Below are 26,469 nucleotides of genomic sequence, written 5' to 3'. Positions count from 1 at the left end.
AATTTCTAACAGTAGCAAGTTTTAGAATCTTACTATTATTTTTATGCAGTTTCTTGTTTAAGTTAGGATTCTCAGTTCTTTCCTAAAGTATGCAGCTCTTCTTCAGGGGGCATTTTGGTTAGATTTTCATGTCTGTTGTATTTTGGTTTTCACTTTTGTAATCAAAGTGGAGATATTGGAGAGAAGAACCACTATCCACAGAACTATACTTTAAAGGTTCCTAAAGTTGTTGTCATAGTTAATATTTTCCAAGTTTTCTCCAAAAATTAAAATGTGAATATAGAAGATGTGAAGTTTACACAGGAAATCATGCACATAAAATCACATATTAGGTACAGTTGACAGGAAACTTCTCTTCTGAAGGAAGAGCTCTTAAAATATTAGTTTTTCATATGTTTATGGAAATCCTCTTGAAAAAAGTTTCTCCTGTGTTTGGAAATCCTTCTTCAAGTACTTGCATGATTGTGAATTATCTTAAAAATATATATTGACTTAATCAAAAAAGAATTTTTGAGACATTTCTGAAAATGGCATATTTCTTATAAAGGTAACAAGTAGATCTCATCATTTTGAATGTGTTGCTTTGATTTATATTGTTAGATGTGTGTATTCATGTAGAGCCTATTGAGACAAGATAGATTTATTTTTAAATGAAAAGAAATGAAGTGCCAACTGTGGATTTGAATACATTAAGCTAAAGAAATTGTCCAAGTGCCTTAAGTTTACTTAGCTATTATTTATGAAGATTAAAACCTTTAAAATAGGACCAAAGAAACTCATTAGATATGCTGGGAGGATTGTTATTCCAGTACTAAATTATAGTGTGACAATAGGGAGGGGAAAAACACATTTTTAAGCTCGTGTATTTTGGAAGAATAAATAAAGCATATATAAGATCGAATTTTCATGAATATTGGTATTCTAAACCTGGAGATACTAGTCTGTGCATGTTGACTCTTGCCCCAACTGTGATCATTTCGACGATTGCAACTAACCCCAGATATGAGAATTATAATAGCCATATTATAACTATTACGTCTCCCCACCCCCCCATGCCCAAGGCTCAACTAGTTTATACCACCCATTTATCATTATAAATCATAAGATATAGAGCCTCCTACTTGTGGTCATATGCCAACATTCTTCAGGTTGCAACTTTTGTTTGCACCCGTTTGTGCAACTTAAACAGAGCAACCTCAGATAAAATTTGAAAGTCTTTAAAATCTGACCTCCTCCTTTACTGCCTTTCCCATAGTGGCACCACCCTCTTTTCCTTCGTGCATTCTGTTTTGCCATCCTCTTCTAGAGGTTAAATACCTCCATCGTTCCTCACTCTCTTTTTTCAATAGGACTAACAATATGGGATTAATTATTCATACTAACAATTAATTAATTGCAGCTTGAGACTGAGTTGAGAAAAGGTGAATTCAGCCTAAAATTAAAATCCCAAGTTTTTAATCTGTTATTATAACATTTAAAAATAGGTTAATTTTTTAAAATTCCCTTGTTAAAGAGGTATCTACCATTAGGTGATGGATGACAGCACACACACACATACATGGATGACCATGTACACACACGTATGTGTGTAATTTCCTCACCCCCATCCTGCTGGAGGATGCAGAACCTGAAATGGCAATATCACTGAGCTAAGATTGACATCAAAGTATAGTTTGTCCTTAGGGAAGTTTGGGGGACTTTGGTTTGTATTTAAGCTTTTAGAATGATTAGCAAGAAGGTAAGGGCAGCCTCTTAGCTGGCATAGCTTTTGCTAAAACATAATAGAGTTTTTAAAATGAGACACTAATACGGAACAGCTTGTAGCACATAGACTTGTCTGGACAATTTGTTGAGATACACATACACTTAAAGCATTATTTAAGCCAAGCAAATTCAGAAATTTCTTGGGAGTTTGTAAATAACAGTAAGTTTCACATACCACCTTCACTAACTTTGTGGGTTTTCATGTGTAAAATTCTAAATGAGGTAAGCCATTATGCAAACTATGGAGGACCTGGCTTTTGATAGATGTTTTTAGAGGAATTGAAAGCTGATTATAACAATAGGATGTTGTCAGTATTTAAAAAATATAATTTGAGGTTTTATTTAATGCTTTAGTACATTGCTACCTGTTCAGTTTCTACTATCATGGCCATGTTGATGATTAGCTTCAATTTGGAGCATTGCCTATTGTTTCCAAACATATGACTACTTAGGAGTAGGAAGGCATAGTAAATTGCTAACAAACAAAAAATGGATTAGTCCACACCTTTCAGCTTGCTCCCACAAAGAAAGATAGGGTATGGATAGACCCAGTCAGAAGCCATTATCCCTGCCTAAGCATAGATTTAGGGTGAGAGGAATGATAATTAAGGTTTCTCTAGGCCTATGAGATATAACCAAAGACAGCTAGAATTCTTAAGTTGTTGTCTTATCACAAAAGTAAAAAAAATTGGCTGGGAATACAGATAAACTGATAACTAAAACCTATGAATATTTACACTTGTAAGTTATAAGTATTATCTACCAACATATCTATGAACAGTAATCAAATTACATTCAATATATAGTCATTGTGATATATATATAACTATATATGTAACAGTGTGTGTGTATATATATATAATACAATCTACATCTGTATCTATCTATATACACACAAATATTAATAAATATTAATGGACTGCCTCAAAATATCAGTTACATTTCAAGGCGCTGGGGATACAGTAATGAACACAAGAGGCAAGGTTCCAGAAGCTCTAGAGAGTCTGACATCCAGTAAAATTAAAACACACACACACACACACACACACACACGCACACACACACACAGACATGAAAAATATCAGATAGGAATACGTTTTTTGAGGAGATTAAAAGGTAATGTGATAGAGTTTGAGGGGCTAATTTAGCCTTTGTGACCCAGGAATGTTATTTCTGGGGCGGTGCCATTTAATTTGAAATTTGAATGACAAGAAGGAGCCACCATTTGCAGATCAGGAGGAAGTACACTTCAGACAGAGGGAACAGCCAATGCAAAAGCCCTAAAATAGGGACAGTCTGGCTTGATAGAGGAACCAAAAGGCCAGCATGGCTGGAGAGTTGCAGGAGGGAAGATTAGGTAGCTGAAGTATGAGATGGGGTTGAAATATAAGTAGGGGTCTTGTCGTGTATTGCAGTGTCAGGGTAAAATCAAGGGCTTTGAGTTCTAGCATAAGTACAAGAAAAAGCCATCAAAAGGTTTTAAGTAGGGGAAAAACAGGTAAAGAAAATATCGGTAATACCACTAGAAGAAGACAGGGCAGTTATAATCAGTGCCATAGCCCAGGTAAGAGATGCTAGTATCTTATGCCAGGAGGTGGTCGTAATAATACATGCATGTATTCTACTATCTTAGCCCAGTCATTAATTTATAAACCATTCCTGCTGTATTTATTTTCTTTTTTGCCGTTCTAACAGTCAAGATATATTTTTTCCTCTGGAAATCGGCATCCTTGCCTCATACATACAGATGGCTACCTTTATACAGGTTGTATCTAGGAAATGCTGTTTATCCCACAAACCGTTAACAATTATCAAACAAAACAGGAAATTTTAAAAATACAGAGGTAACAAAATGCTCTGATTTCCAGCTTATGCTAAATCTACTCTAATTTGCCTAAGGGATAAGGTCTCCCTTTCTCAAACACCTATTTATGTGAACTGGGTGACATACTTTCCCTCTGTGGTCCTCAGTTACTGATTTCTGGAACAGTGGCAGTTCCACAGAACCTGGCACACCTCTAAAAGATACTGGCCAGGATAGGGTATGAAAAGTAGATTGTGAATGCAAAGTTATTACGAAATGTAAAGAATTATCATCATTATAAATAAGATGACTAGCTGTGGGTTAATTATTTTAACCATACTGTATAACTATGCCTCATATATATTTTTTGCTCTTTTTTTCCTCCAGCCTGTTCTAATTGCCTTGCTCATTTTTTTCCCCAACGGATTTGTTTGTGGGTGTTTTCTGTGGGGGCAAGGGAACATGAGCAGTGTGATAAAAATTGCGTTTGAAGTTATAATTTTATTATTGAAACATTTAAAAATATTTCTTGCAAAGGAATGTAAGTAAAAACATAAATATGTAGATGCTTCTTCCTTTCTTCCTCCGTTTTATTCTATTCTCATTTGATTCTTTCCTTATTAATTTCTTTCCTCTTCAATTCTGATATCTTCGTGGACATGAATTGATAATGAAGCAAAGGCTCATATAATAAAGAACTTTGTTAAGATATCTCTAGCCACACACTACCTTGACATAAACATGCTGCTGTTGGTCAGTTACCAATCTTTAACAATGTTTATGAGATTGAAATGAAAGAACTAAGTGCCATTGATTGCATAATTAAAATAAAATAATTAAGACAAGACAGTATCTGTTGACATGCTCGAGCTGGAAACCTTCAGAAGAGTAGGCAAAATGATTTTTGTTTTGTTTCGTTTTTATGCTGCAGAATACCCTTTGGGTGGTGGGAGGTGAGGGAGAGAGAAGAAAAAGACAAAACTTCCCTCTGTGGAAGTACAAGAAGACTACTGGCGTAGGGACAACAGAAGATTTTCTTCTCTATGAATAAGCTAATTAATTTGATTGAAAAATGCAACCTGCAGAGAGCAAAAGAGATTTACTGACATTTCTACAAGGACTCATAAAGATAAGCACAGCAAGTTCCATCAACTTCTCTGATAATTGTGGTTAGGACATGCAGGGGGAAACTAAAACCTTTGTGATGGTGAGGGAAAAACAAATGAAGGTAAGTCAGTAAGGAGGCCGAGTGAAGTTATGTTCTGGTTTGCATCAGCAGGAGGAGAGATATGAATAGTCTCTGGGTGAAAATACAAGCCATAACATGGGAAATAATTGTGAATCACCATCAACACTTTGGCTGGAGAGAAAAATATGTCTAACAACTCTGGCTCATCTTTTTTTTTTCTCTCTCTCTTTCAAATGTCTGTTCCAACCTGGAAATGAGATAACATATGTGAGAGTGAATAGAGCAAAAGAGTTGCTGAACAAATGGGTGGGTTGTTTTCTCCCAAGTGAAGTGACTAACATATTGCACATGTGAATATCTGAATGAATGGATGAATAAATGAATTAATTTCTTAAGTAGTTCTAATCTGTTAAATGAATTTGTTGCAGTGAACTTTTTAACAGTGTGTAATCTTAGACTCACTTGTCATTTTATATCATGGTTTCATTAATACATTTTTTTCTTCTAATCATGTTAAAATAAGAATTCCTTGCAGATCAAGGTGGTTCAGGAACCACTAGCAACAACATCACCTGAGACGTAGTCAAAAATGCAGAATCTCAGCCCTCATGCAACAGAATCAGAATCTGTAATTTTACAAGAGCTCAGGTGATTCCTAAGCACCCGATTTTTCTATCAACCGAGGTGGGCCAAACATATTAACTACTTTCTCAGAAGCTCCAAAAATGGTGCTGGTGATGTCACGTTCAGTCCTCAAATGTTGACATGGAATAGCAAGATTCTTGTGAAAGAATATACAATAGAGACAATGTGAGAGTATTGACAATTCATTATTGGCCTAATAAGGAGCAGTTATAACGTACAGTAAGTTGATCAGGTTTAAATCGATATGGCCGGCCATGACAATCTTTTCTGTAAACAACACACAGTTAAAATGTGAACAGAGGGTGAGGGCCCGGGTTCAGTCCCTGGTCGGGGAGCTAAAATCCCACAAGCCACGTGGTATGGCCAAAAAAAAAAAATGTGGACACAACTTGTTCTGATAATATAAAGTATGTGACTCTCATAGTTTAAATTATAAATAGGAAAGCCAAATCTCTGGAATTCAGAGAAATGAGAGTCGAGAGTAGCATTTTTTGGAACACTGCTTTTTCAGAAAAATAAATAATGATAACTAGAAAATTAAGCTCAATCATTCATTCATCCGTCTAACTAACAATTCTTACCTCCTGTGTTCCCTGCACCGTTTTAGATACTGGGGAAATATCAGTGGACAGAACAGACTAAATCCCTCTCTTATTGAGCATGCCTTGTTCGTGGGAGGAGACAGACAATTAAAAAATATGTAAAATATGTATATCATAGCAGATGGCATTAAATGATGAAAAGGGGGGAAAAAGGCAGGGGATAGATTTAGAGAGTGAAACGTTGTGTTACTGTGGGTACGTGGTCAGTTAGGGAAGGCCTCCCTGATGAGGTAATATTTAAGAAGAGGCCTAAACGAAGGGAGGGAACGGCCATGCCAATAGCTGTGCCAAAGGGAAGCAAATGGCAAGATCCCAAGGCAGGAGTGAGCTCGGCATGTTTGAGAAACAATGTGTCAGGTAAAGTGTTGCTATTCTCATTTATGGCTAGAAAACTGATTCAAATTACATCAGTGGACTGTCTCAACAGGAGCAGATTTAATGGAAGTTGACGTTTTTATAATCTTAATTCTGGTATTTCTGATTGGAAAAGTGTATACATTTTTGTACTATATCGTCTTATGTCTGATCGATAAGTGATATTATTTATGCATTCAAGAAATATTTATCGTATGTCTAGGGTATGCCAGATATTATATAGTGACATAATTTTTGAAGTTGAGAGTGGGTTTCTATTGCATAAATTAATATGATCTTAGAGTGTCAACATACCCCATTTTTACTAGAGATAATTTAAACAGTCTTCCAATCGTATTTAAGAGTCATCTTTGGTTTGTGATGACATCTGAGAGTTTCTTCACCCACTTTGTAAGTATTTAATCAGGAAGATTGAATTGAGTGTTGCCATGGTGTATTTGCCACAAGAATCTATTGCATCCAGCCATGCAGCTTCTTTATTATTTTACTGTTACTATTTTGAATTTATGCTGTCAAAATGCAAATGAATTTGTTTGCATTTTGAACTTTAATATTGCTCTGGATAGTTGAAGAATCTCAGTAATTAAACTGTTGTTAAGCTATATGGATGGAGGAATAAAGTAGTATCAAAATCCAAGTGGGAAGGAAAGTTTGGTTTGATTTTGTTCTCAGAGACATTAGACACTAGTTCACTTTTGAGATTTATTATAAAAACGCCCGGTAGTCCTACGTGACGTATGCCCCTCTTCCTTTCCAGTTGAGGGAAGTGGCTGAGGTAGCATCATCCCCTGGCCCTTGCTTCTCTGTGGTCACTGGGAAAGTGGCCCCACTCATGGCGACTTTAGTCTTGGGGGATTGCTAGCTGCTTCATGTGACAGAGCTCCCTTTTGGAGGTGAGGTGGCAGAAATCAGGACCCAGGAATGGCTCAAGTTGGGGCCCCAATAAGTGACCCTCCACACCTTAAGCTGGTTTACCAACATCACCCTCAGGATACGGGTGAGCCTGGACCACATGGGCCTCCTCTTTACTCAGAGATACTGGGCAACTAAGAAGACAGACATTCCTGGAACTCATTTGTTAATTCAGTAAATCCCAATACAATCCAAAAAAAGAAAAATACAGTGGTGCATTTTTGTTTCACAGAGTCCTTTTTGAACACAATACTGTTTTTCATACTCCATTCAGTGGAAAAATAAATACTAATACACGTTTGATTTTGAGGGAGGATCGATAGTTTCATTTCTGTTGTTGGAAGAGAAACTTTGCAGGTGAGTTCTTTCTAAAATATTTATTGTGAGGCTGTAGAATAAAAACTGTGGCCTCCATGACCAGGTTGCAGGGTATGATAGAATGGTAAGTGTGAGAATTAGTGGGAGCTTTCGAAGAATGTGCCTGACCTGTTCTCCTTGCTTTCTTCCCTGGCCCAAGATGTCAGTGTACCGATTGGTGGGAGTGGTGGTGTTGTAGAGAAGAGGATGGACATATTTGTTTTGGGGAAAAAGAAACTCTTCATATGATTCTGTTAGACCGTTGCCTCACTTCATTCTCCAATGGAAACTCCTACTATACTAGTGCCTAAGATTTAGAGACAGAAGACCACTGTCCAGTGTCAGGCTTTGCAGCTGGGTCTTTTAAGGTGTGGTTAGGACTTGGAGGAAAGAGGATGGCCTTTTTGAGGCAAGGAGGTACAGGGGAGCAGGAGGGATTAAGCGCCTGCACAGATTCTGGTGATAGACTTTAAGAAATTTAGTATGGGAACTGGCAGAAATTGGTGGTGAAGGTGGTGACAGTAAAGGTGGTCAAGTAGAGGTGACAGTGATGGTGAAAGTCTTATGCATTTGGGGGTCATTACTTTATTGGATTCTTAGTTTTAAGCCTTATGTTTCACAGGGCATTCAGTGACCTTTGATAAATGTTCTAAACCTTGAGAGTTGAAAAATACTGATGTGCTTTTTATGGCCCATTCATTACTGCCGGACAACAGAAACCCTTTATGTATTTGTACATATGTGACTGAAACTTTTCTTGAATTTATCAATATTGTTTTTCTATTTTAAAGCAATGTTTGCTTTTTTTGCCTGGAATATATCAGATTTTCTGATTCTTACATTTAATGAAACATTATAAATGTTTAAAATGTCTGGTCATTCATTTTACTTTGTCACCATATGTTTGATGGGAACCGGGTCTCAAAGTGTATGGTGGTTTCTGTCATTAACGTAAACCTCATAATGTCCCCTTGTTTTGGTGAGAAGAAAGAGTAAAATTATCTATTAATGACAAAAATCTAGAAAATCCCAGTAAATGACCTTCTTTCTTCTTCTATTTTTCCTTCTTGATAATCACTGACATAAATGAAATGAGGAATAGATATAAAAGTTATCTCTAAAAAAGTATCATTAGTACAGGTAATATAGCATAATGGTGAAGGAGACCCCAGGGCCACAATACCTGATTCCCACTTTCCCACCTCCCTTTGCTTGCCTTTTGACTCAGGTAAACCTTTGTTCCCCCATCGGTAAATCGGGGCTAATATCAGTTCCTGCATCATTAGGATTAATTACAGTAATACCTTTATTGTCTGACAAATGATGAATATAATTTGTTATTCACAAATAAAATTTTATTTATAAGTCCCAAATTGTGCAAGGTCAGAATTACTATTTAATAGATAATGTACTACTTATAAAGTATTATTAGTTTATAAATAATTGGGTAAAGACATTTTTATTCACCATAAACCTACGTCCATATTATCTCCATGCCTCTGGTTCCTGATGTGGCCATGCTGCCTGGGGTCAGCTACCAAAACATTTGCCACTTGTGAGCATCCCAGGGCCGATGTAAAAATTATGCCTGAGTCCTGAGGACCAATACAATCATTTTCAACCCTGGGTGTTCATTGGAATCACCTGGCTAGAGATAAATTCCACTAATTCACCTTTATGTGATAATTTGAATAAAAACTGGACTTAAACATCACCTTCAATGGCCACTTGATTAATAGAGTAAATGAAATAAAAACCCATATACGGGGGTTTATAGGGTTTATATAGCTACACGTTTAAGCATATGTCAGCATTCTGGGAGCATCTGGTTGCATGTAAGCAATTCCTGAGGTAAAATCAGAACTCTGTAATCTATTCATTAAAACCATTTTGCTAAGATTTTCAAGCCAACAGTTTGAATAAGTGAATAAACTAATTTTAGTTTTTATCAGTGTGATTTTAGTTACTAAATGGCATGTAGTTTAAAATTAAAAATGTCTTGTTAATTCAGTTTCTCTAATTCACACTGGCCAAATATATGTTTTATTGACAACTTAAATCATGGGATTGTATTGTGAATTTATAACATGTTAATTGAACATCGCTGGTGATTCTTTTGTAATCTAGAAATTCACAATAATACTTTACCTTCTTCTGTTAGTTGTATTTCTCATTTAAGAATTGCATATAAACAAATAATTATGAAGTCTAGGAAATTGGGCTTGAGAACTTGTCTTCCTAAAGAGTTGACCGTTCTTGGTAATTTTGTAATTTTTAACTGTAATCCCCTAGGATTTATAAAGTCTGTACTCTTACATACATGATTAATTTTTTGTAAGTATTTTTACATCTTTTTTATAATGTATTACCATAAAGCCCAAGAAACACTCTTAAGAGTATCAAATATAGTCTGAAATTCATAAAAACATGTACAGTTTTGGCATTTATAAGTTTGTGTCTAGAGAATGGAAATATCAGAAATTGCTGTTCATATTTATTGCTAGATTCCTTAACTCAGAATATAATTTCTTATAAATATTGCATGGCATAAAGAAATGGTATGGTAAAGACTTCAAATAAGAATTTTTTGCTGTTGTAAGTCCAATTATCTGTTGGTTTAGAGTTGTGCTAATACTGTAGCCAGTAGCCACATGTAGCTATTTAATTGTGAAATTAAATTATTATAGTTAAGTATAGGTAAAATTTCAGTTTCTCAGTCACACTAGCCGTATCTCAAGTGCACAATAACCACTCATGGCTGTAGTGGCTACAGTATTGGAGAGCGCAGATCTACAACATTTACATTATTGTAGAAGATTCTACTGGACAGTACTGGTTAGGGAATAAATGCTTTCCCAGGGTCCAACAGCATCTCTGTAAAGCAGATCCTATGTTTGCATTGATTTCTTTCATGTTAAGGAAGCTAATGTTCCTGCAGTGGGTGTGAGGTGAGAGACAGATCTCCAATAAAATTATTTGAAAAACGATATACCTTAAGATGCCTTTTACTGTAACTAACAAATAGCCCAACTCAAAGTGGTTTGTAGCATTGCTCCTTAAAGTGTGATCCATGCACCAGCAGCATTGGCATCCCCTGGGCATCTGTTAGAAATGAAGAACCTCAGCCCTCTTCTCAGACCCACTGACTTAGAATCCGTAATAAGACATACTTACCACGTGAGTCTTATGCACATTAAAGTTTGGGAAGCAATGGTTAAAACCATAAGGATATCTATTATCTTATTACAATAAATTTACAGGTGGGGTGACTCGAGACCATTAAAGTCTGTGACTCAGTTGTACCATCAGAGTCCCAACTTCTTTCAGTGTATTGGTTTTGCTAGTCTCCCTCTGTCCACCTATTGTTTTTACAATTGGAGGTTGGCTGCAGCAGTTCGTAGTATCATATCCTGCATCCTTCTGCCTCTAGACTTCGTCAGGACCATCTCCTGTCTGGAGCTGTTTTATTACAATTCTCTTGCCTCCTCTCTCAAGTGCCAGTCATATTTATGCTCCATTCTCCTTTTGATTTTATGTCCCTTTCTAAATGACCACTTGAAAACCATAAATTGGAACCAAGAAAAATGCAAACTCTTTCCTTGCCTGTGGGTGGTAGATTTTTATTTTATGAATTTGATAAATTTCCCTAATTTATTTGCATCTTGAGAATGTTAGTTGGAAATGTGGACTGGCTTTCTCATTTTAATAGTATTTTAGGTTGAACAAAATGAAATTGTCATTTTCATGGAATAAAAACCTCAAGTACCAGCAACTTCATATGACCCAACCTAACACAACATTTTATCCATGAAGAAGGAAAATAATTCAAGGTTAAGAGCACAGACTTGGGTCACAGTTTACCATTTATATACAGACTTAACATGTCTGTGAGACACATTGGGCAAGTTCTTTAACCTTTCCAAGTTACAGTGTCCTCAGAAATAAAATAACAACAGTATTAGCTACCTCATTAGGTGATAATGAGGACCAAATGTAATTGTTGAGTGTTTTTCAAAGACAAGTTAATTATGCTCCACCTTCACAATTTCTTCCATTTCTGTACTTGTCTTTATCATTATACATTAAATACTTTCCCTTAAAATAATCATTTTTTTACTTAATTTTTATTTAATTTTCATCCTAAGCTATATGATTTCATATATACATTAAAATCCTATATATATATATACACACTATATATAAATATATATGTATACACACACATAAGCTCTGTGTGTGTGTACACACACTCGTGCGCGTGCACTAAGACATCCCCCAAGGGGATAGGATGATGCTATTGGTTCAGGAACCACACTTTGAGGACCATTGGTCTAGAGACGAAAAGCAGGGATCTATTTGTCTGGGAAACACTGATGTAATTGTACCAGTCATTAAAATATTGAACCACACAGGCTGCACACCGAGTGTCCCCATACGCCATCTGCCACCCAGTTATGCCGGCCCCTTCTCCAAGAACCTTCAATTACACATTCCTACATTCCACCTATAAAAGATGCAATACCTGACAAAGTGCTTATTGGTATATCCATTCTTATTGGTTAGTCTCTGAATCCAGGTTTATAAGATGAAACCACTATTAAACATAAAAGATTATTCGAGGTTCAGACTTCAGATTTTCAGGCAGAGCTCAAGAAATTTCCCAGAACCCATGGATTAGTGTAGGGTATGACATTGTGTAACTCTCCCACACCTTATATCATCAAGCTGTATTGGCCTTCCTGGTCCTTTCTGATGCCTCAGGACGTTTGCACAGGTGATTCCTTCTATTTAGAAAGTGTTTACCCCTTCCTCTTAACTACTTCCTCTTACTTCAGACTTTAGAGTTATTCAAATATTAGTGCTTCAGAAAAGCCTTTCCTTACCTCACAGGCTCAGTTCAGTTACTCTCATTTCATAACATGATCACAGTTACAATTAACTAATGGCCTAATGAGCTATATATTATCTGTGGCCCCCATCCTCAGAATGTAAGATCTGTGACTGTAAGGGGCTGTGTGGGTCTTTCTCACCTCTCCATAATATCTAAGTACTCAATAATTTTACATTTAATAAGTGTATGACTCAGTTTTTAAAGTCTCAACTCTCAGGCTATGTGTTGTATAATGACACCATTCATAATGATCCCAGGTCAACTTGGAGCTGCTTTTATGTCTCCTCTGAATGTATATAAATCTAATTATAATGATTTCCTTGTACTATTATAATTGTTGATGTATGAATTTCCATAAAAGTCTCTAAGCTACTTGAATATAAGGATATTTTCTTTTGTCTGTTCCTAACAAACAGGAGTTTCTAGCACAGATATGGAACTCAGTGAATATTTGTTGAATGAAACGTCTGTCCAAAAGTAAAAAAAAAAAAAAAAAATTAAATGATATTTTTAAATGAAATCCCTTATTAACACTAACACATGTGTGTTAGACTTGAAACATTTCTTCAAGTATAAGTAATAATATGGGATTTTTTCTTTAGTTTATACATTGTGAGATTTTTAGCTCAATGTAACAACAAACGGGGCAGGAAAAACAACAAACACAAGGAATGATATTGCAGCCAATTCTCATGAAATCTTATTGTCAAGTCAGTTCTCAAGGGATAGACTAAACCAATAAAGTAAAAGATTTATATACCTTGCAATGTCAGGATGTTGTTCATTGTCTAAGAGACTTAAACTAGCAACTTTGAGTTTTTGCTTCCACTTAAATGGATGCTTCATCTATGTTGTTTCCCATAAAAATAAAACATCTACTTCTCGTGTTTGATAAATGAAAGCTTGTTCTCATAGACTTCTGATTACAGTGTGCCTCAGGGGACATGTGTCTCTATAAGGTTAAAGGTGTAATGGTAAATTGTATAATCTAAATTATTTTAAAACACTCTCAGTTATGTGTGTATTTTGTATGTTTAAACATGCTGACTAATGGAAATTTCTTGTAAAGATTTTATAAATCAGAATTATAGATTTCTAACGGGAATTATGTCCTCTTTATTGACATAAAGAGATCAGTATGCAGTATACTATGGTTTTCAAAAATGCTTTAAACATGCCTTCATGAAGAATATTTACCTTAACACAGGTACTAATACTTCTCATTTGAGTCTCAACTTTTTGTTGAATTAATGGATGAAATAACCTAAATTTTAACTTTCATCCTCACCATGAAATTGTGTGATTGATAGGCAAGATATTGTCTCACGTCCCTGATGCCGGTATCCAAATTGAGAACGTTTAAGAAGTTAGTTCTAGGGCATATAGCCAGGCTGTGAACCAAAACCAAGCCTTTGGACTTTAAATCCATTACCCATTGGTAATAGGTAATTACATTACCCTATTGTATACATCTTTGGAAAAAAAAAACAAAAAAGCATTCTTTGACTTATCTATTTCTACATAACAAATGACTCCAAAACTTAGTGGCTTAATACGAAAATTTATAATTATATCGTGATTCAGTAGATCAGGAATATGGGCAGGGCTCATCTAGGTTGTTGTTCTGCAATTGTGGTATGCCTGGGGTCCCTCATTGGGCTTCATTCATCAGGAAGCTCAACTTCTAAGAGAGCATTTTATCTTCCAGGGTTACTTTCAAGATGGTCTCTAATCATTCAGTAGTCTAGCTTGGGCTTCCTTACAGCATGGCAGCTGGGTTCCAAGAGAGAGAATACAAAAGCTACCTGTTCTCTTACAGCCTATGCTTGGAACTCGTATAGCGTCACTTCTGCCACATTCTGTTGGTCAGAACAAATCACAAGGCCACTTCATATTCATGAGCATAGAAAATAGACTCCATCTCTTGATGGCATGACAAAGAATTTTGTGGCCGTTTTTTATCACCACACATATTAAAATTAAAATAATGGATATATAAACAAATGATTGCCAGGATATACTACTAACTCAATTACCAGAGATGGCTCACACTTTATTTAGCATGTTCACGTTTAGTTAGCTATGTGAAACTTTCTAAAAATTGCGATGTGTGAACTATAGTAAGTTAAAGAAAGAATAACTTCAGAGGTGATTGATTATGGGCTTTATTTACCTTCCTTCTTAATGTCCAACGATGCCAAACCATGTGAACACACATTTAATTATAAATGTCAATAGTTTTACCTAGTAATAGGTTTAATAATAGTAAGTAAAGTTGTTTTGACAGAGGCAATAATAGGCATCTTTCAACTTTTCAGTTTACATAAAGTTCTAATGGATCTCCAGAATCAGCAACTGAAAGAGTTACATGACTGGCTAACAAAAACAGAAGAGAGAACAAGGAAAATGGAAAAAGAACCCTTTGGACCTGATCTTGAGGACCTAAAACGCCAAGTACAACAACATAAGGTTAGTATATTTTATGCTATTTGCTTTCATCTGAAAAACAAACTAAGTGTGTATGTGTATTACGTACATACACGTGCCATGGTTTACAGATAAGAAAGAATTAAAGCTTCAATTGAGAAGAGTTTTAAAATAATTCTTACCTAATATTTTTTGTGATGTTTACTTTTTCAAATACAAAATAGCTAGGCTTTTCATATTTGAAAAAAATCAAATATATTACTGGAAGAGAACAGTGCCGGCTATGTGATTTATTAAAGTTTTGGTTTCTTAGAAGAGGGTCTCTGTAGGGATTACCTGCAAAGCAAATTTAAGTAATAAGGCAAGATTTTTTAAACATGGCTTTGCCTTCGATTCATAAGGTCTTAGAGCAGGCCAAGCTTGATGAAAAATGAACATCTGTAACATTGCTTTCCTATAAAATATAGCATCTAATAATTTTAATATTTCCATCTTACCTTTCTTCAGTTTATTTGTACACTTACAGTTATGCTCTCTGGTTGCCAGAAAGCATTTATTGTTTCTGTGATTAGAATTTCTACAGAAATATTTCTTTTCTTTTCAGCTTCCATTTTTTAATTGAGATATAACTGACATTCATTTCAGGTGTGCAACATAATGATTCAATATTTGTATATACTGCAAAATGACCACCACAATAAGTCTAGTTAACATCCACCACCATATAAAGTTAGAATTTTTTTTTCTTGTGAAGAGAGCTTTTAATATTTACTTTCTTGGCAAATTTTAAATATGCACTACAATATTATTGATTATAGTTACCATGTTCTACATTACACCCCCATGATTTACTTATTTTGTAACTGCAAGTTTGTACCTCTTGACCCCATTCACCCATTTCACCCAGTCCCCAAGCCCTCTCCCCTCTGGCAACCACCATTCTGTTCTCTGCATCTGTAAGTTTTGTTTTGTTTGTTTGTTTGTAATGGTTTTTAGATTCCACATATACTTGAAATCATACAGTGTTTGTTTTTGTCTAACTTATTTTGCTTACCATAACTCCCTCAAGGTCCATCCAATTTGTCACAAACAGCCAAGATTTTATTATTTTTTATGTCTTTTTATGGAATATATACAACATTCCAATGTATATATACACCACACTTTCTTTATCCATTCATCCGTCAATAGACACTTAGGTTGTTTCCATGTCTTGGCTATTGTAAATAATGCTGCAGTGAACATGGGGGTGCAGATATCTTTTCGAGGTAGTGTCTTTGTTTTCTTCAGATAAATATCCAGAAGTGGAATTGCTGGATCATATGTAAGTTTTATTTTTAAATTTTTGGGGAACAGGCATACTGTTTTCCACAGTGGCTGCACCAGTTTACATTCCCACCAACAGTGCATGAGGATCCCCCTTTCTCTACATTCTCCCCAACACTTGTTATTTCTTGTGTTTTTGATAATAGTGGTTTTGACTTGCATTTCCCTGAGTAGTGATGTTGAGCGTCTTTTCATGTGCCTTTTGGCCATTCATATGTTTTCTTTGGAAAAATACCCAGTTCCTCTGAACATTTTTTAATCAGATTTTTTTTTTTTTTTGCTGTTGAGGTGTATGAGCTCGTCATATATTTTGGATATTAATCCCTTATTAGATATGTGATTTGCAAGTATTTTCTCCCATTTAGTAGGTTGCCTTTTCATTTTGTTGATGGTTTCCTTTGCTGTGCAGAAGCTTTTTAGTCTGATGTAGTCTCACTGGTTATTTTTGCTTTTGTTCCCTTTGCTTTTGTACTCAGATCCAAAAAATCATTTCCAAGACTAATGTCAAGGATCTTACCACTTATGATTTCTTCTACGGGTTTTATGGTTTCAGGTCTTACATTCAAGTCTTTAATCCATTTTGAGTTGATTTTTGTGTAAGGTAAAAGATAGAAGTCTAATTTCATTCTTTTGCATGTGCCTGTCCAGTTTTCCCAGCACCACTTATTGAAGAGACTGTCCTTTCCCCCTTGTATATTCTGAGTGCCTTTGTTGTAAACTAATTGACTGTTTATGCATGGGTTTACTTCTGGGCTCTCTATTCTGTTCCACTGATCTATGTGTCTGTTTTTTATGCCAATACCATACTGTTTTGATTCCTGTAGTTTTGTAATATAAATTGAAATCAGGTAGCTGGATGTCTCCAGCTTTGTTCTTCTTTCTCAAGATTGCTTTGGCTATTTGGGGCCTTTTGTGGTTCCATACAAATTTTAGGATTGTTTGTTCTATTTCCGTGAAAAATGTGATTGGAATTTTGATAGGGATCGCATTGAATCCCTTGATTGCTTTGGGTATATGGACATTGTAACAGTATTCTTCCATTCAATGAGCATGGCATATCTTTCCATTTATTTGTGTCTTCTTCAGTTTCTTTCATCAGTGTCTTACAGTCTTCAGCATACAGGTCTTTCACCTCCTTGGTTAAATTTATTGCTAAGCATTTTATTCTTTTTGATGAAATTGTAAGTGGGATTTTTTTTTAAAGAATTGTCTTTCTGATAGTTTGTTGTCAGTGTATAGAAATGCAACAGGTTTTTGGATATTGATTTTATACCCTGTGACTTTACTGAATTCATTTATTAGTTCTAACAGTTTTTTGGTGGAGTCTTTAGGGTTTTCTATATATAAAATCATGTCATCTGCAAATTGTGACAGTGTTGCATTCTAATAACCATTATAAAACTAACTCTGGATTTTATTGTAGGAACAGAGCCTTGCTCAGTCCATCATGACACACACACACACACACACACACACACACACACACACACACACACACACACACACACACACACACACACACACACACACACACACACACACACACACACACACACACACACACACACACAGAAGAACCTTCATGATTGGCCCAAAATTAGGGTTGCCAGATTTAGCAAATAAAAGTACAAGAAGCCTAGTTAAATTTGAACTTCACATAAACAATGAACTTTTTTTTTAGTGTAAGTATGTCCCCAATTAGTTATTGTTTAGCTGAAGTTCAGATTTTACTGGGCATCCTGGATCATATCTGACAACTCTACTCAGGATTCTGTGCTTCTTGGATTTATGGCTTTGAAAGGAAATATCTGCTCCCTCAACTCATACCTCCTAAATCTGTGTCTCACCCAACTTCATTCTTTTTTTATATATATAACTTTTTGTCATAGTTAGCTTCACAATTCTTTCATGCAGATGAAAGATACCTTTCTTTTTAAGTCCCAGAGCTGTTTTTTATTTAATGAACTTCAGGTTCAGTGAAAAATGGGGCTGACTTTTGCTATTGCTGCGGCCAAAGCCATCCTTTGGCCACAGCAGCTTAAGATAAAACAGTTTGGGGAGAGCTATAGCTATGGCAATCCCGTCTGCTACCCCGTTGGGAAAAAATAAAGCATCAACTGCATTCTAATTTTCACATGGAAATTGTGACTAAAAGAGGTTCACTTGTCACATAGGTTTTAATTGAACATCTGATAAAGAAGTTAGAGCCAGTGCTAGACCTTGAACTGGACCACTTTTTCTGTGTTACCATGCATTCCTCTGGTAGACCATGTATGCATTCTCTTCCCCTTGGCCTACACTGGAAGTTGCGTGCAGACAGTTTCTGTGTATACCAGTGGCTTCCTCTCTGTCTGAAGGTATTCACTGGCCACGGGTGAGTCTCAGCCAGTTTGAACATGGGCAAAAAGTAGTTAGTGCTGCCAGAGCTGCCATTAACCAAGGAGGGACTTGAAGTGATGGATAAGTACCCTAGAATCCTTGCCCAGTGGTGGGATGAATCCAAGGTATCTCTCAATTCCCAGTTTCCCAGAGGTTTCCCAGCAAGACTGGGCCCCAGATGTCCATGGGGTAAACTATCTCACAGTCCCACCCGCTCATAATGTCTCTTGAGATGACTTCTCAGGTAAACTATTTGTACCCAAATATTTGGCTTAGGGTCTGTTTGGGAACGAACTCAACCTAAGACAACCTTCTTGCCTGGGAAGCCAGAGTACTATCCCAGCTTACCATTAACTAAATATGTAATTTTCAGAAATTATTGAATCTCTCAGTTTCTCCATATTTTCACTTTGGAAATAAAAGTGTTGAGCCAGTTGATTTTTAGTGTTCCTTCCAGTCATGGTTTTAATGTTTCGATTAGTTTTGGAATGTGGAGCATTTCAGGCAAGGACAAGACTACAGGCAGTAGCACTGAACATCAGAGAGACGGATGTCGGCACTGGATGCCTGGAGTCTAAGGAGGAAGCCAGGAAGAGAAGGAGAGAAGTGGCAGAGAATGATAGGGTAGCCATAAGGGTGAATGACTTAGGGCAACTACGAGTAAAGGTCTCATCTGGAAACCAGGAACAGAGCCTTCATTGAGGTTAGGCTGTCTAGGGTCTTCATATTCTGCCAATTACCTGAAAGGTTTTGCACTTTGCTCTGGAAGATTTAGAATGAATGGAATGGAAAGTATCTGACTAGTATTGTAATAAAATTTGAATAGATTGTCCATTACTTGAAAATGTGCCTTTTCTGATGAATATGAAATTGCTTTGAAGAGCATAATTTGAAACAAAAAGAAAGCAACAGAACTATATGCAAGTTGATTATGTAATCATTTACATCTAGGATTTATTCATATAAGTGCGTAAGGAAAAGCAGAAGGAATTGGTTTGCTGACACAGAAAGCGAGGCCATCTTCCACCTTTAACTGTTTAAACCCACTTCACAATATATTATTTTTTTAATAAAATTAAGACAATGGAAAAACATATTACATAGCTAAGAGAAAGCCTGACAGTTGATAATTCTCTTTCGTTACTTGAAGTAATTACAATGAGGAGAAAATTTTTTGACAAAATCAAACAATTTATAAAGGAGTTGAATTTATTTAAATGGGAAACATGTATGTTTTCTTAGAAGTATACACTAAAAGGAGTAAATTTTTATTTTGTTAGTCTTTCCAAGCTTCATAAAACAGAAGAAGGGATAAATGTTCTTTCTTTAGGTAACTGAATTCAAACTAAAGCCTTATTTAAATAATCACTGATTTACTTTGCAGCTTTTCTTCCCAAGGATTGTTAGTGAATGAAAATAAGAAAATTTCTCCTTCTGACAGTGAAATACATCAGTAACCTTGGAGTAGTCAGAAAGTAACTGCACCCTGCTGCATCACCATGCTTCTCACCTAATGTAACATTTAGTTTTTTGAGCTTCATATCCATAGACAGTACATCCTTGAGTCATCCTCTTTATTTTTTTAAGAGATGATTACAGAGGACAGAATTAAAGAAGAGATTCAGGGTTTGTTGCTGGGAATGGATTTAAATTCTGCTCGGGTCAGAGGACTCTGGCGTGTGCGTGCCCTCTTGCGTGCTCTCTCTCTCTCTCCTTGCAAGTACACCATGCATATTACAGATATGCTTCTCTCTGTTCTGTGGCAGCATCCTTTGCTATCTTCATTTCAACAGCATTTTATTACAAGGCAGGCTAGAAATTGAACCACTGTAAAATGCCATGGAAGTAAGTCACGTTTACTGAATCTGCCAATTAGGCAAGGTAAAACGATCGATCCTATACTGGTGGTTACTATTAAATCTAGCCAAACTGTTAACTCGGGGTAACTGGGAGAAGTTCAGTTTGCTGCAAAATTTGGAAGAGACCAGTCATTCTTCATAGCTATTGCTTTGGGGAAAGAATTTAGAGGTTTACTTTAGATCTGAGTCACCCAAAAGTGATTCTCTTGGGAGTGAACAAACTGAAGCTCTCAATCTTCTTGTGAAGGAGCACGTCAGAAATAATTCCGGTTGGTCATTTCTGTCTTAAGAGAAAGATTTTATTAGTGATGTTGATAAGGAATGAAAGGATTTCCCTAGAAGGAGTGACAATATTATTGAGGACAATGAAAGTCTTATGTGGGCTTGAACTTTCATTAATGGGAAAGCAGTTTGCTATTTTGGAGGGTATTTTAATCAAAAAGAAAATAATTGACTCGGGAATCTTGTCTTGTAGCACAGTCACACTGAGATGAGGTTTAAAGCTTAGTTTACTAGCTGTTACCAATTCTTATGAGAGGTTTAGACTTTTGTTATTAGTTACACTGACTTAGTAACAACATCAACAGAATACTTAGCATACAAGTTATTAGAATTTGCAGGTATCATTGTGACATGTGCACTGTGTTACTTCAGTAAATGTTCTTTGTTAAGTACTGATTAATACAAATTAAATGACCTCTTAGAAGCTCAGTCACCTATCCTTTCCTTGAAGCTTAGTTAATCACAAACATTTGGATTGCCAAGATTGTGAAATATCCTCTTCTGGTGACCTTTAAAATGATCTAGATAGTAATGTAATGGGAAGATTTAGGTGTAATCCTGCCAAAGGATTTGACATTTCATTTCATTCCATTGAATTTTATTCCATATCACTGAACAAACACTTATTAAAGCAAAATAGCTGCTGTGAAGAATACAGAGACCTACTGTTTATGGAATCTTCCTCCAGAAGCTCACATGCTAGTACATCAGATAATGACACAGAAAACAAGTGACCATTATACAAGGCATAATATGTCAGATGGCTTGAGAATGTTAGAAACAGTGATTTGCTGGGCAAAGGAAATGAGGTGGGGTAATAAAAGGTATGTCACTTGCCTAGGTAATGTGCTGCACTCTGCTCACTGCTGGAGGACCACAGCCTGATCATGGAGGGTCTTGATCTCAAGACAAGCATTTGGAGCCAGTCTGTGGGCAATAGGGAGCCATTACTGATGATAAATGAAACTGAGGAGAGTGGCAATTTAGGAAAATTTATCTTATATTTTAGGAAGACATATCTTGTAAGATAAACTAGAGCACAGATGAACAGGAGGCCAGAATATGTTAGGAACATACTGCATAAAGTATATAGAGCCTGAATCAAAGCAACGTCAATGAAAATTGTTTAAAAAATGTTTTGGAAATCAACAGCAGAACCAAAGAGACTAGATTTAGGGAATTATCACAGAGTTCAAAATAATAGTTTCTGAGACTGGGCAATTGGGAGGCCAAAGTTGGATTTTTAAAAAATAGGCAATACTAAGAGAGAAATGCAATAATTGGGAGGAGCATGAGTGATTCTGAAAAGCCTCAGAATGCCATAGAATCAAGTAGTGCTTTTAGTGACTAATAAGCTCTCTTACATCTTTAGCAAGATTAAAAGTACATGTTATTAGTTACTGCTATGAAATTCCATTTTATTTCCTATTTTTTGCCCGCATAAGTGCTTAATGAATGTTTGATGGCTATATCAGTAAAGGTAAACAATATAATTGGTAAAAAAAAAAAAAATATATACTGTGCTACAGCCAGAGAACCAGAGAGACCTCTCTTGTGTTTCCCCAATGTCTAGCCAAGTATTTAGCACATAATTGATGCTCAGTAAATGGTTTTTGGATCAAATGCTTTAAATAATTCTGACTACTTCTATCACACACAGAAGCTTCATCATTGCTTCCACTCTGACAGACATGAAACTTACAATTTAAATAAACAGTAAAAAAAAAAAATTGTGAGTTGGGTCAAGAAAACAACTTATATAGGTGAAGAAGGAACACATCTTTAAAGCAACTTACATGGAGATATTATCTCTGGCGCCCTCTCACTAACTCTGGCTTTTTTTCATTCCTCTCTCCCTGTTTCATTCTCTGTTCAAATATCTTAATGGTTATAACCCTGGCATCTTTTTATAAATGTCACAGAAGATGCTACCAGCAGTCATACCTGTGTTTGTCCATAGAAATCAGGCATGTGAGCCTTGGTTATGCGGAAAAGGAAAACCATTCAATGGAATCAAATCCTCAACTGGCTACCTACCACAGCTGGCCAATTCATGAGGAGTATTTGCACAGTGGACCAGCCAAAGAAGCTATAGTGTCTGTAATCCTACAACTTTGTTTTTAAATTTGTGTGTGTTAGGTTGAACTTGTGAGTTAGGTTGAACTTCCTATAAATTATAAGGACTCTTTTTTGTCCTTATGGCCTCAGTCTTAGGCTTGATCAAGTCTTGCTTGCCCCTTTAAGCTGGGCTTACAACTTAACCTTTCTTCCGAGATTTTTACTTAGAAAGGAGAGAGAAGGCCTAGAAGTGTTATTCTGTCTCTTTCTTTGGTTTCCATATGGACCTTACTTGACCTTCATGGGGCAGTGAATAAGAACCATGGGAGAAGAGCATGCATCCTCTAGGTGGGAGATGGCATGATCATATCAATAGACAGCATTATGACGAACAGGTTTCAAGAGAGAATATCCAAATAGGAAAGATTCATGAGAGAAAAGTAAGAAAAAAATGTAGTATACAAAGAAACTAAGCCGTTTAGATAAAAGTAACTTGAACTTCCTGTTAATACTCAAAACCTTACATTAAACACAATTTTTGTGATTAGCATTTGTCACTAAGACATACCAATGTTAACATTACTTTCAAACAGTAAGAGCATATAGGAGGACCTAACTATTATGTGTGTGTTTTTAAAGCAAGCTTCGTGATAGTAGTCTTTCAAATGTAATAGGTTGAATTCAAGTATTACTAGAGGGGTAAAACCTGATACTCAACTGAGTATACACACATATGCATACACTTACACACAGGAGTTTTTAAGTTTCTGTTCGTGTGCCTTATGAGTTATAAGAAACATGTATCTATCTCTTATGCTTATATGAGCTATATTAATATCTCTTATATGAGAGGCAGTATGTCACAGATTCTGAAGCCAGACTGCCTCGGTTCAAAATATAGCTCTATCACTTGTGAGCTGAATGACTTTGCAAAAGTTACTTAAGCATTTTGTGCCTCAGTTTCCCCAAGTATGAATCAGGGTGGTGATGATGATGATGATACCTATCTTATAGGGTTGATAAAAATATTTACTACATAATTGCATAAAAAGCACTTAGAATAATACTTGATACCCAGAATTATATAAATTATCTTAGCTGTTATTATTATATAAGACATGACTTTTACTCAAGCAAAGTTGATTTGTATGGTAATAAAATTCTTTTGGCATAAAGAAGTGGCAAGTTAATGTAAAAAGGGACAACATTACGCTTTATGGTCTACAGAGTAGTGTATGCATGATACTCAGTTTTAATTTTTTTTAATCTAGTTGAGAAGACATCTAATTTCCCATCAACATACTATAAAGAAAGCAGCAGATTCCAAGGATAACTTCTCATATTAGATAACGCCATTAGTTTAATTTAATTAAAAAATAATAATGCAATCCATACCCATGTCCTTATTTTCACAGATCAAGTGATTCCAGCTAACAGGTAACTAATTAGCAACTGTTGAGCACTGATTCAGTAACATGGCTCAAAATGTTACAGCCCTGTTTTAAAGTACATCCGTGCATCTACTAAAATGTAATTATCCAAGACCCCCTCATCTTAGAGATACCCAGTTTATTTTTTATACTTAATTTCTCCTATAATGCTTATTTATTAGAAGTTTCTGCCCTCTGGGGAGGGTAAAGCAAGAAGGAAAAAGACCCTATCTCTCACTTAATCGAGTTGGTCTCAGCTAAAGTATCTTTATTTTCCTGAACCAGTACAAATTAATTTCAGTTGCCTTCCATAGGTAATGCAACATTAATAATGTAAAGGAATTATTTAAGTATCTAAAACATTTTAGAATGCATTTTAGGGGAAAATTCTTCACAAGAAAGCCACAACTGATATGATAATACGAATTTTAAGAAAATATTTTTTCTTGAAAAATAAGTTCATGTATCTTATAACAAAATGCATGACCATAAATCTAATTTCATGTAAAAATAATGTTGAATACTTCATTATGTATATTTCTAAGGGATATAAAATTGTTAACTACAGTATACTATCATTTTATGTTTACTATTTCTGTTATGAACAGAATGATTTCTAGTAGTACAACTGGTAGTACTCTGTTACTCAGTGGAACTACATTTTTCAGAGATAATTTATACTGGATAATATTTAATATTCCATTAACAAAGATCTAGGTCATATCTAGTGAGAATGAGAAAACTACTGAAGCACATATTTTTGTATGATGTTCTATAGTTTCAGCACACTGAGAATATTTAGTAATTAAAGATACATAATATAATTATCAAGGGTATTGGGAATAAATACTGATGCCCAGAGGAGCTATTTCCATGCATCTTAGTGTAAGAACAAAATGATAAGGCGACGATGTCAGAAATAGAAGAAAATAAGCATATCTTAACTACCTATCAATTCTACTAAGTACTGCAGTCGCTGATTTTAATGTACTATCTCATTTCACTCCAGTACTAAACCTGTCCTGGAGGGATTTAAATCCCTAATTTGTGGATAAATAAATGTATTCAGAGGGATTGAGTTGCCTAAGGTAACTTAAATAGTACTTTGTAGACTTGAGCTTGTCGTCTTGACCTGTCTGCCTTTGAACCCAGACTCTTTTCGTCTATTCTGAGATTCCATTGACTTTGATTACACTGGTGATCCTAGAGGCTAGAGCAAATGCAGAGAGTAGCAAAGAGATTAGAGAAGTATGGCACTCGGTCCCTCAGGCTTGGGAATATCTAGGTGGAAAAGATGGAGAGACTGGGTGCATACAAGTCCTTAAACTTAGAATACGCAGTAGGGAAAGAGAACACATTAGTAGTGGCTGTGTATGAAATGCTCAGAGTCAAGATGCTTAAGGAAGTGATTTTTCAACGTTAATCCTGAAGCTCTTTCTTTAAAATTAGGGCAAAAGGGACTAGAAAGGGAATATTGAAGAAAATGGGCTCATCATGAGAATGGCGGTAATGTTTGAACTGGAAGATAATCAGTAGCATTGAATGTTACATCTACATACTAGCCAATCAATGCAGATAACTTCCTCTGTGGTACACTTGAAACCTTCCACCCCAGCCCTCTCTCCCAATAATCCTGTTCTCTTCTTTTTCAATAATTATTTTCAGGCTAGTGACATTTTGTAATTATTTATTAGATCTTCTTGGTGTTCACTTTAATTTCTGATTTCAATGATATAACTATATGTAGGATGTATGGATAGATGCATGCATGCATGGACTGTAGAGGGAGGAGGAAAGTTAGGAGAATTGAGGGCTATTATTCAATGATTAGGATCTATCACTCATGAAATACTTCCTCACTCCATGAAATAGCTCCTCTGACCATGGTAATTTTTCAGCAACGTATGAGACCACTTGATCAATTAGTTTAAAGCTACTGTTGTTAGTCTCATGTAAATAATTTGGAAGTTAAAGTCTTATTTAAGGATTTAAAATGTATTATATATTTCTTCAGATCCTAAAGCTTTACTGTAACTTGAGCCCTTCTTTTCCTGGATTTCCAAAACCACATTCCATTTCTGTACATAGAATACTTATTGGAGGATGATGACAGCATGAATAAGATGAGGGTGAATTAGGTGAATAGTGGGTTCTTGCAGTATGGTTTAA

At 35.7% G+C, this 26,469-nt stretch overlaps 1 protein-coding gene across 1 annotated transcript in view; it reads left to right on the top strand.

The window, feature by feature from the left end:
• The window catches only part of DMD (dystrophin), a 1,739,631-nt gene that overhangs the window by 215,092 nt on the left and 1,498,070 nt on the right, over positions 1–26,469 (top strand). Inside the window, exon 9 of the mRNA XM_068533304.1 lies at positions 14,858–15,008. Coding sequence (XP_068389405.1) covers positions 14,858–15,008 — 151 coding nt within the window. The remainder of the gene's footprint in view (positions 1–14,857; positions 15,009–26,469) is intronic.

This window comes from Eschrichtius robustus, chromosome X (assembly GCF_028021215.1).
Source record: "Eschrichtius robustus isolate mEscRob2 chromosome X, mEscRob2.pri, whole genome shotgun sequence".
Lineage (NCBI taxonomy): Eukaryota > Metazoa > Chordata > Mammalia > Artiodactyla > Eschrichtiidae > Eschrichtius > Eschrichtius robustus.
The sequence above is the reverse complement of the archived record's forward strand: the minus strand, read 5'-3'. Positions and strand labels throughout refer to the sequence as shown.